Source organism: Phodopus roborovskii, unplaced genomic scaffold (assembly GCF_943737965.1).
Source record: "Phodopus roborovskii unplaced genomic scaffold, PHOROB, whole genome shotgun sequence".
NCBI lineage: Eukaryota > Metazoa > Chordata > Mammalia > Rodentia > Cricetidae > Phodopus > Phodopus roborovskii.
The window spans coordinates 6,268,370-6,280,008 of NW_026126448.1; the positions used below are offsets into that span (position 1 = coordinate 6,268,370).

The 11,639-nt window shown below is 51.1% G+C and overlaps 1 protein-coding gene across 1 annotated transcript; it reads left to right on the forward strand.

Annotated features, from left to right (window-relative positions):
- Positions 1-9,885: 9,885 nt before the first annotated feature.
- Tmem275 (transmembrane protein 275) lies at positions 9,886-10,507 on the forward strand. The gene has a single exon (XM_051188303.1). It carries the CDS (start codon positions 9,886-9,888, stop codon positions 10,420-10,422), a length of 537 nt encoding a protein of 178 aa, XP_051044260.1. The 3' UTR covers positions 10,423-10,507.
- Positions 10,508-11,639: the final 1,132 nt, after the last annotated feature.

Genomic DNA, 11,639 nt, shown 5'->3' on the forward strand with positions numbered 1-11,639 from the left:
GTGGTCAGCAAATGGTAGCGGCTTAAAACTCAGTGAAGAAAAATACATACCCACTAGGCTTTCCTGGAGAGCTACACTATGGCACATCCACCATGAGGTTTGAGATAGGGAGGCCCAGGTGCACAAACACAGGCAGAAGACAGTGCCACCCTCCACATCTGCACCTCCAAGGACAGCAGTATTGTTCAGTCTCCACAGACCCCTGCTCCTTGTTCTTCTTTGAGGAGAAGAAAGCTGGGAACATTCTTACTCTTGCAGGAACCATGCAAATGACTCCTCGTAGAAGCCTTCTCTGACACTGCCCCAATCGTTCCAAGGACAGCTGATCACTTGAATAGCGTTGGTCTGTGTCTCCATGTCCAGCATGAGAGCAAGGGGTTAGGAACACAGAAGACACACAGTGGATGTTGGAAAGCAGGCCATGTGGGAGAGCCCGTCTTAGACAGATGAGAAAGCGGACACATCTCAGGATAAAGGACTCATTGGGTGCCCCAGAAAAGGTTGCCAAATCAAGCTTTGCAACCAGGTCTCCTCACCTTTGCATAGCCATAGAGCTCAGCTCCCTGCCAGCAGTGGGCCAGCATCCACAAGGGGTGAATTTCACAAACGCTGGTCAGCTGTAGACTGGTTCCTCAACTGAGGAGAGGTGAGCTTTCTCTCCACCCTTTTGCCTGATCCTTGCCACTTCTCTCCTCTTTTCCTCGGCATCACCACCACTCAAGCTTCCTTGATGGATGAGAAACCCCTTTGTCCCTCACACAAAGTCTACCTTCAGACTTACTTACCTCTGTGCTCCAAAGAGATGCCCAAAGGTGGAAAATGGGAACAGGAGGTGTAAGTCCTGAGCTGAGGAGAAGGTGGCTCCGCCCCCATTTTACCCTCCCAGGCAGAATCTCCCTGAAATAGGATGGTAAGTCTAGTGCCTGAAGAGCCAGGCACAGAGAAGTCCTTGTGACCATTGTGGCATAAACTCAAAAAATGATGGAATGAAAAAGCAAGCGCTGCATCTGTTAGAGAAGCTGGCAGAGCCCTGAGGTGAGTGGGAGCTCTGGGGGCTGGCCCTTCAATTCCCCTCTCTGAAACCTCCATTCGCCATCATAGGTGGATGTTCAGATACAACCTCTCCATTAGCACCCTCTCTCCCCAGTGCCCCCCCCCCGAAGGACACCGTCTCTCCTAGCCCTCCTTGGAGAAGAGAAGAGGCGGGGCCAAGCAGTAGCAATAGTGTGCTAGGTAATTCTTAGGCGATACTTCTCAGCAGCAACAGAACCTTCCAATGGGTCAGCATATGTTTGGGAGTGGACAGAGACCAGCTTTTCCAGAAGTCTACTCCAAAAGGAAACTGGTGTTTTTTCCAGAAGCCCCAACACCTGAGCCCTGAGCCATGAGCCCTGAGCCCTGAGCCATGACTAAGCCAGCTCAGTGTTAGACCGGGTGCTGGGTGATGCCTGATCTAGGCACATCCTTACTGGACCTATCTGGAGGAAAACGGCTGCATGTAGGGGAGTGGAATTGAGACTCCCGTCTTGGTTCAGATCTCCAGGGGCCAGAGCAAGAAGCTGGAAGCCTTGGGCCTGACTCATCTGCAAATGGAGGATGGCTTTGATAGGTCCTCACTGGTCCATGCTCAGAAGGAAAGATGCCTGATCAGGTGGATTTGTGAATGAATTCATAGATAAATGAAGGGACAGTGGGCAGAGGTGTCCTCCAGCCATACTCTTCCAGGTCTATCCAGGTCTATCCAGGCCTCTCTGCAATGAAGTTCAGCCTCAAGCTGCCTCTGCCTGCGACATCCTCCTGGACCTTCATCCCATGCCTATAGAGACATGCAGCCACACCCCTTTCTAGAGTGTAGGACTCTAATTAGGGAAGGAGTGCTGAAAAGAAACCCCACCCCTGAGGAAACTCTCTAACCCCTCCCCAGCACCAGGCCCTCCAGGGCTGCACAAATGCTAAAGTCTGCGGGCAGGGGCATCCTGAAAGGAATGACACTGTTTCCACACAGGGTGAGAAAAACTGCTGCCTAGACAGTGTGGGCGGCAGGGAATTAGTTGCTGGGGTGCTCGCAAACCAGGAACCCAAAGGAGCGAAGGCGAGAAGGATGCGCTGAGCTTGTAGGCTGGAGGCAACCAGTGGGAGCCGGGCGAGGTTGGCCGCCCACGCTGGGAAGGGGCTCCGGCCAGCAAGAGGCTGCTGTGATCCACAGCCAGGCTCTGCTGTCCCAGCCTGCGTTGCTGCCTCCAGCCCACCGCCCGGTGCTGCAACCCAGCAGAGAAGGGACAACGAATCTCAGCCTGGTGTGCCCACCCTCCCAGAGCCCCTGTGTGCATCATCAGCTGATCCAGCTCTGCAAGGCGGGGCATCAATCTGTGCTCTGAGCCTGACCAACCCCTTGAATCCTGGAACTTTCTTCGCTCAGGGAGCAGCGTGATCACAGCAGGGGAGTGTCCACGAGCCCTCTCAGGCAAGTGCAGTGCAGAAATTTGGGGGGTGCTAGTGAGTGGACGAGGACTCTGGAGGGACTGCTGAGGGGAAGGGGAAGGTGCTTATCCCGCTCTGAACTCTGAGTGAAAGGAGGGTACCACACAAGGGATCGTTGGTCTTGAGAAAACAAAAGTGAAAAAGAGAAAAGGGGATTAGAGAACAGGAGACACACCCCGGACTGGCTGGCTGCCATGGCTCTCCTGCCCTACCCTGGTCCCTGCTGCTGCTAACAGACAGTCTACCCTAGGACCTCCCTCGACCCCCTACATTTTCTCCAATGCCCAAAGTCAGAAGAAACCGGAGAGAAGCTGACAGATAGCAACTCCAAATGTCGGAGACAAGTGAAGCCCACAAGACAGACTTCCCATTTGTTTCACTGATGTTCACTGAGAAGAGGCAGGTACTCCAGTCCTGGTCACAGGAGCCCCCCCCCCCGTGACTAGGGGAGCCTGAACTGAGTAGCACCCCATCTGCACAGGAAGGTAGAGCTGGGGGAGCTAGCTGAGGACAAAGCCGACATGGAGACCTGCTCTCCAAACCTGGTGAGCCCAGCCCCCACCACAGCAGAATCAAGAGGGTTACCTGGAGGGGGAACAGGGAATGAGCAAGATCAAGTAATACCACAAGAGAAGGAAGGATGGACTGGAAAGATCCTGGCAGGATGTTCTAAAGGGCTCCCAGTTTGCAAGTGTGTGGAGGGAGCCTGAGGGTGAAGGAGGGCCCAGGGCCAAGCCTGGGTGTTCCTCCTGAGGCTGTAGCCTTTGGAGGAAAGGCTATTGAAGGAGCCTATACACAGGGGCAGTGTTCCCAGGACATAGGGTTAAGAAGGCTTCAAAAGCAGAGACCAAGAGCTGAACCATGTTCGTTAAGCTCAGTGACAAGGGGTCACTGATGGCATTGTGACAGAGAGTCAGGAACATGATGGGGCAGAAATCAGACTGGAGTGGATGCCCTTGTATTCAAAAAGTGGACAGACTGCTAGCTCAAGACCATGACTGGATTGGTTTAAAGTTCCCAGGAGGACATATGTCCACTGAGGGGGGTGGTGAGCTCAGGCCAGGAAGGGGAGTCGTGAAGATGCAGTTGCAGGGCCACAGTGGGCTGGTGAGGCCCAGTGGGGTTTCTTCTCCTCTCCCAGGCTTAAGAGTTTGGGTGAAGACTCCAGAAGGTGGGAAGCTGGACTGAGACAGGGCTGAGCTTTGCTGTTTGGCACTAGCAAGACAACGAGATGAGTTAAAATCACATGAGGAAATGAAGTCAAGTCAGTGTGGATCACGGATGGTCACAGAAAGAATCAGAGACACGAGGAGCATGGCAAAGAGGTAGGGCTCTGGGGATGGCCGTCAAAGAACAGTTACAGCAAGGGGAAGTCTGGGACCGCACTGGCTTAAGGCACAGACTTAGCGGACAGAGCCTAGATCATAGACCTGGCTCTGCCAGGTCCTCTGTGTCCTTGAATAATTAATTTAACCCGAATCTGTACTTTCTTATTTGTCAAAAAGGATGGTAACATTTTTACTTAGGGTTGTCATGGGATTAAATGAATTAATATGTATAAAGGGCTTATATCACTGTCCATTTTCCATTGCTGTAACAGAATATCTAAGATGGAGCATCTTACAGTAACTTACACTGTTCTGGAGACTGGGAAGTTCAAAAGAAGGGTCCTGGTGGATAGTCCTTAATCACTTTTTTTGAGATAGAGTCTCACTGTATATACCAGTCTAGCCTGCCTCCTGATACTGGGATTAAAGTCATGCCCCACCATGCTCAACTCCTAATCACTTTTTAAAGGGACGGTCCTTATATCCCATCCTCACCACTAAGAAACCTGATTTCTTCATGAGTTTGTGAGGGACAAGCCACACTGGAACATAACAGCTTGGGACATTGTTGGGCACACTGTGGGTGCTTTCAAAGAGTTTGTACAGTGTTGGAAGTAGCAAGCAGGAGTCAGGCTCCTCCAGTGGGGGCTGAGTCAGGGTGATGCCAAGGACGATAAAGTCCTGGAGGGCGCAGCATGGTAGGGGTAGGGTAGCTGAAGTGAGGTGAAGGAGCCGGTCAATGCGGATGAGAAGTCAAGGAACTAATGGAACAAGAACCTCGGGAAGACAAGGGAGGGGGAAGTGGGGCTAGTCACAAGGCCTCAGAAGGATGTGAAGGAAGGGCAGCCCCACCCCGGCAGTGTAGGCCCCCGCTGACATCCCAGCTGTTGCTCCAGGTAGCTCAATTACTGTTGTAGAGGCAGAGGCCTGGACTGTCTGCCCATACATGTCCCCTGGCTAGGGACTAGGAATGTATCTGAGAGCATCAGGAAGACCTGAAAGGAAACAAACACCCAGGGTAGCAGATCCACTGTTGTCTGGATGGGTACCAAGGCTGGTCTAATGGACACAGGGCTGTGACTGATGCAGAATCCTTTGTCATTTGGGCCATCTACTGTGCTAGAATGAGAGCCTGAAAAGCCTGTGGAGACTTTCCAAATGGGACTCCTACCTCACAGCTAGGAGTGTGACCGTGGAGCTCTGGGACTTCTTGCTACCTAGAGGCATGGAGACCCACTGTAAACAGGTCACTGTAGGAGCATGTGAAGCAGAGCTTCCTACCCCTCAGCTCTCCTGAGGCTACTGCTCTGAGGCACCCTCTAACACCACCATGGCACAGAGATACACATGCTGAGCAGACGCTCATCTCCACCAGACAGGAATGTATCAGCCTATGCCTGCAGTCCCTCGTGCAATGCGGCAGTGTTCTGGGTATGTTTGGCTCCTGAGGGTGCATGTGGTGAGTGAGGGGGTGGTGGGTGTCACACACTGGGAGACCAGATGAAGGAGCCCAGAAGTCACACATGGACTAGAAAGCCAGGCTTTCCAAACTTCCTCCTCAAATATTGCTTCTACATTGGTGTGTGTGTGTGTGTGTGTGTGTGTGTGTGTGTGTGTGTGTGTGTATGTGTTTGCAAATGTCAGGGGGTGGGAAAGATCCTGGCCATTAACTGGAGAGGGATGATAGTGTCTCTCTGGGCCCTGGGGAGGCAGAATCCATTTGGCAAGAACTGAGAACTTGCAGTGTAATGAATAAGCCCTGGCAGGCAATGAGTAACAGTGATGTAGGAGGCTCTCTGAGGATGGAGTAGAGTTAAGAATAGAATGAGCATTAGACTGGGGTCCCAGAGGACAGGCCTTGTCCAAACTTTAGGGACTAAGAAGGAAAGGAAGAGTCCTAGTCAAGGAACAACAAAGCACTTTGACTGAGCAAAAAGTCAGGAACACACGGAGGACAAGGCCAGGAACAGTGGCTAATATATTTATTTACCAAAGGCTCTGGGCTCTTATTCAGAGGCTCTTGGAGCAGGAGTCAGGGCTGGGAGGCCAGGCAGCTGCTGCCAGCCAGACAGTTGCTTTTATTCAACACAGAAATCTTAGAACCATGGTCTGAGACAGGCTGACACAGGGGCATCAGGCAAAAACTTCCCCCCAAGGAGCCATAAGCTCTACCTACTGATAATCATCCCAAGCTTGCTGATGGTTACCTGGGTAATTTTAATCAACAGTGACAGTCTTTGAAAAAAGGTGTGTCTCTGTGTCTGTATAGCATCTGAAGAATTTGAGGTTTCCTCTGATCTACAGACACAGGAGAGAGGGGTGGGAAGCAGTGTGTGTGTGTGTGTGTGTGTGTGTGTGTGTGTGTGTGTGTGTGTGAGAGAGAGAGAGAGAGAGAGAGAGAGAGAGAGAGAGAGAGAGAGAGAGAGAGAGAGAGAGAACCCAGGTACAACGGTGACTTCTTTGGAAATAGCCTAATTCAGCCCAAAGCAAAGAGTTTGGAGAAATGAACAAGAACAGTCGTATTACTGATCAGTGATCCTTTTATGGTACCTTGTGATGTTTTGATAGGGACTTCTAAACAGACCCCTATTTCTACCTTCACAACCCTCAAGTAGTTAAGGGGCATCAGGTTATCAAGAGACCTCAGTTCAGAGATAACCATTCCTATTCCATCCCTCCCTTTATGGTGCTGGGAAGAGGCTCCAGCTATTCCAGGTTGCCTATCAGCTGAAATCCCAATTTATGGTCACCTCTGAGGCTCCCTCCCAAACTGCTTCTATACTAGACACACAAATAGAGATCACAAGACCTTCTTGACAAGAGGCAGGACAGCAGGGAGGGGGAAGAGCTTTACCAGACTCGGGGGCAGCAAACATCAGTGGTCAGAGCCCTGTCTGTGCTGGGGGGTGGGGAGCTGTGTTCTGGCTTAACATAGTCTCCCTCCATGACCTCTTTCATTCCAAGCCTCAGTTTCTCCTATCTATAGAGGCTTTGGTTGTGGAGTGCAGTGGTACATACCAGTAATTTCACCTCCTCAGAAGTGGAGGGCAGAAGGATCACAAGTTCAAGTTCAAGGCCATCCTGGGCAGCTTAGCAAGACCCTGTTTCCAAAATAAGTCTAAGGATGTGGCTCAGTGGTCAAGCACTTGACTTCCATGCATGAGAGCCAAGGACTCACTAAAGCAAAGTTCTTTGAGTCTGAACAACTGAATATTCAGAGAGTGGTCTTTCCTGTGCTCAAGTGCTGGACTTGAGGGCTTTAATTGGAATGAAACACAAAGGGTCTGGAGGATTTGCAGCAGTAGCAACAGAATAAAGTTGAGAGGGTCTAGCTTCCGAATTCAGTAGTTCAGTTTAGGGATGACTTGTCATGGTTCCTTGCCCAGGAGATGCTGCTTTAAAGTGTGCTCAGAAGAGGAGAAGCTCAGCTGAACCTAGTAGGACAGGTCTGTGATCCAAGCTACTAAGGAGGAGCCAAAATTCAAGGTCAGCCTAGATAACTTAGAGAGCCTGGGTCTCAGAAAGTGACTGGAGGACTGGAGGACTGATAAACAGCTCAGTCATAGGGGCTCACCTAGGAATTGAAGCCTAAGCCTAAATTTGACATCCACCAGTACCAAAAGAAAAACAGAAGGAAACAAATCAGTAAAAGCTGAAATATCCAGCTTGAATACCCCCACAGCATTGCTAACCAGAGTTCTCACAACAAAATAGAACCGGGGGTATCTGGGGTCCTCAGATCTTATATAGGCTAAATAAATAAATAAGATCCTTCGGCCTTTGGACCATCCCTGGCTCCCTTGTCCAATGTCAGCTTTCAAAGCTAGGGCCAGAATCCATCAGCCTCCAAGTGAACCTTCACTGCAAGAAAAAAGACCTTGCCTTTGCCATGGAACATCAGATAATGGTAACTGTAGGTAGGGGAACAGCAAGCAGGGATGTGAGAGAGGACCAATTGAAATCCCATGGACCTCCTGAAGTTAAAACTCAGAAACGTAACAAGACTGTGTACAGTGTGCACCACGTTCTCTGTTCTCGGCCTCTGTTCCCATCCACTTCCCGGTCTGAGCCTCAGTTTCCTCCGCTGTAAAATGTGGTTATTAAGTGTCAGGTGGCCGTAGGAGTTCAGGGATGATATGGTTGCAAATACACTTACAAATTCAACAGCTGCATGCTTTTAATGACTGACTGGAAGCTGGTTGGGCCACATATTGGAAGCTTCCTAGAGGCAGTTTAGATGGATGCCCTCAACAATCTTTGTTTGTCAGGAGTTTGAACAAAGAAACTGTTGTTTCCAAATCTGACATAATCTGCTTCTCAGAGCTGAGATTTCTACCATCTTCATCATGTTCCATGTTCATTGCGGATGTTTCAGGCATTTTACTTAGCTTAAAGCATTCAACTATCATTGTATCCTATGAGGTGTCTATTGGTCCTAATAGAACTTCATGATACCCTATAAGGTTGCTTCTATTAGCCCCACACAGATGAACACAGTTAAGCTGCTTTTCCAGCTTACCCTCCCTATTCCTCACCCTGCATTCCCATCTGTGGAACTGACCAGTCTTCTCCTACCTAAGACCTTTTTCTGGCATTGTTCCACAATTTCAACACAGCTCACAAACCAGGCTTTCCCAAGCCATGGTGCCTGTGACCTCATATTATAAGTCAGAATTCCCATACATGCTGGGATTTGGTTTGGGGTTTTGGTTTTGTTTTTGTTGAGTTGAGACAGTCTCACTGGCTACCCTGAAACTCACAAAAGATACACCTGCCCTGCCTTTTAAGTGCTGGGGTTAATGACAATGTCCCACTCTTGTTTTGTTTTGTTTGAGAAGTCACACGTTCTGAGACAGTGACTATATTGCTCTTGCTTCTGCAGAGATTTCCAGAATTTTACCAATCCAGCCATAGTTTCCAGAACCAGACTCACCCAGCACGTGTGTAGCTATGGGTGCATGCATGCTACAGCACGTGTGTGGAAGTCGGAGGACACCTTTTCAGTTGGCTCTCTCTTCCCTCTTGCTCAGATGTAGTTCCTGCTATTTCTGCTTCTGTGCTGTTACTCCAAGCTAACTAAGCAGTGAGCTTCCAACACATTCTCCTGCTCCACCTCCCCTCTTGCAATCAGTGTGTGGGATTACAGATGCTGGCCCACCATGTCTGGCCTTTTACTTGTTTCAGAGCAGTTTTACTTGTGTTCCGGGAAACAGACTCAAGCTGCCAGGCTTGGGCAGCAAGCACTTTTACTTTCTGAGCCATTGTCCCATAGATGAGGCTTTTGAAGCTAAGTCCAGCTGCAGAATCCTGGGTGGTGAAATGCAGAACCCTGGAATTTACTAGAATGCAGTCTAGAAAGGGCTCAGGGGTCCAGATCATGGAAAAACTGTCCCCTCAGTGGACAGCTGAACATCAAGAGCTTCATCACACTCGTGGGCCAGTCATACCAACCAATGTTCATGAAAGAAAGTTAATGTCATTGTTATGCCTGTGAGACCTTAATGTAGGGCAGACAATCGAGTATGTCCCGGTCTGGGTCTCGAGTAAAGTGTAGGCATCTCCATGCTTTATTTTCTTCACCTGAGCAAGGAGAAACTAAACCAGATTATCCTCGGGTCTCTACCACTTGAGGAGGGGATGGGGGAGTAGGAGGACTCTTTAAAACCCAAAATCTGCACTATGGTTAGGACTATGAAATAGTCAGAAAGAAAAAAGGCTCTTTTAACCAGCAACCTGCCAAGCACTTTGCAGCCTCTTAATTAGAGCCTAAAGGCTTCCTGGAAGAAAGACAGGGTAAGATTTGCAATGACTGACTTGGGGGGGGGGGAATAATCTGCAGATTCTTCACATTGGGTGGGTTGTTTCCCAGAGCTGTCCAAGATGACCTGGGCAAGTAGCAGACTGTGCAGATAGCCATAGAACTGAGCCCAGGTTAGAAGTTGATAACCCCACTCCCCTCTGACTCGCCCTCTTGCTATATATGTCCACAGGACCACCACGAGCTTGCCCTGACATGTGTGCTTCTGTGGGCAAGCGGCCAGACAGAGCTTGAGTTGTGCAGAGCCTGCGCAGGCTGATGCCGCAAGCAAAGAAGAAAAGCACCGCATCCTTGGCCCCAGCGGCCCCAGGTCGTGCCCAAGGCCGACTACGGGGCCTGCTGTCGCCCGCACTGTGCTGCGCCTGTGGCTTGTGCATGCTGCTGGCTGGCCTGAACGTCACCCTGGTAGGAGCTTTCGCTGCCTCCCTGCCCAGGTACAATGCGCCACTGGTGGTGGGGCCGGCGCTGCTCGTGCTGGCGCTCGGCTTCTTCGCTGCTTGCTGCGTGTGCAGCCGCCGGGGACCCGTGTCCCGAGCGCGCTCCTTAGCCACGGAGGGCCAGGGCGGCGGGCACGCAAGGGCCGTGGCACTGGAGATGGAGAGCAGCGAGCGCACCGCGCAGGACACTACCGCCGTGCAGCTCAGTCCTGCCGCTTCAGCTGCGTCCTCTGGCCACTCTAGCCCTGGGCCCGGTCTCTTTGCCCTGAACCCTCCTGCGCCAGCATCCACGGCCGGCTACTTACCGCGCACCGAAGGGACTCAGCACAACCTCCCTAGGGACCTAGCTGCCTCCTAGTGGGCCAGGAGAAGGGTGGAGGGGTAACGCCAAGGACTGAACACAAGTGGCCTCATCTGTCCCATCTCTAGAACTTCCAAAAAGGAGAGTGTAGTGATGGCATTGGCTCTCACACCCCGAAGAAGGGAGCAGATCTTTGACCTCTTAGATGGGGGGTCTCTATGCCCTACTTCATCCTCCCTCCTCCTCTCCGAATTGATGAAACTGGACCCTGCATCCGGAAACCTGTCCTTCCCATGGTGTTTGAGTATTATGGAGGAAGCTTCATACAACTAAGTGGACCTAGTCAGGCCCTCGAGGTAGAAAGAGGGATGAAGATCGAGCTACCTGTACCAGACCCTGTGCGTTGTGACAGGCATCTAGCCCTTCTGCCCTTTGGGTTTAATTGGGAAACAAAGGCTCTGACTCCAGGATGATCCCTGGGATAATCCAGATGGAGCACACCCACCCTTTCTTGGAAATAAAGGTCAGGAGAGCTGAGGCTGGGGTCCTCAGTGGTGAGGATGCTTTCCAATCCTGAAGGTCCCCGGGTATTTCCACTGCCATCAACACCCATCACCACGACTGTGCCACACTGAGCATTCCAGCTGTGCCTCACTCCTCAATAAAGCAATTTCTGAGTCACCTGTGCGTCCAGGTGGAGGGGGGCTGACTGGGGGCCTCTGAGGAGCACCTGGGTCTTGGGGTGGTGGCAGCCTATGGCTAAACACTTCAGCATCCTGGCACCAGCCCTCCTTGTAGAACTAAAAGGGGATCCCAGGGGAGAGGAGTGTGCATCTGAGACTGTGTGCCTGGGAATGTCCTTGAAAGGAGCTGTGTCAGATATGCGGCTGGGTGAGGGTAGCAGTAACTAGGAGTGCATTTGCTTGGACCGTGTAAGGAATGAATAGCAGTGTTTAAATGACTATTGACACCCCATGTGTGTAGGAGAGTATGAAGGGTAGCAGTTGAGGGTGTGGCCACCAGCACAGACTGGGAAGGCAGAAGAGCTCCAAGGGCCATACAAGCCCAGACCTTCAGGGACACCAGTGATCTGACCATGTGGATGAGGACTTCAGGTGTAGATGTGAGGAAGGTCTTGCAGGAAGGCCAGGGAACAGAAGACTGGAGGAAGATTCTATGACTCTGAGGCAGCCCCTCCTCTCATTTAAGGGACCCAGTGCCGGCCCATCATCCCTTGTCAGTGGTAACTCCTTGCCCATCTGCTCTGGGCTTCA

What these genes read in the sequence shown, in the direction of transcription:
- Tmem275 (XM_051188303.1), top strand. Translation starts at nt 9,886, where the DNA reads ATGCCGCAAGCAAAGAAGAAAAGCACCGCATCCTTGGCCCCAGCGGCC.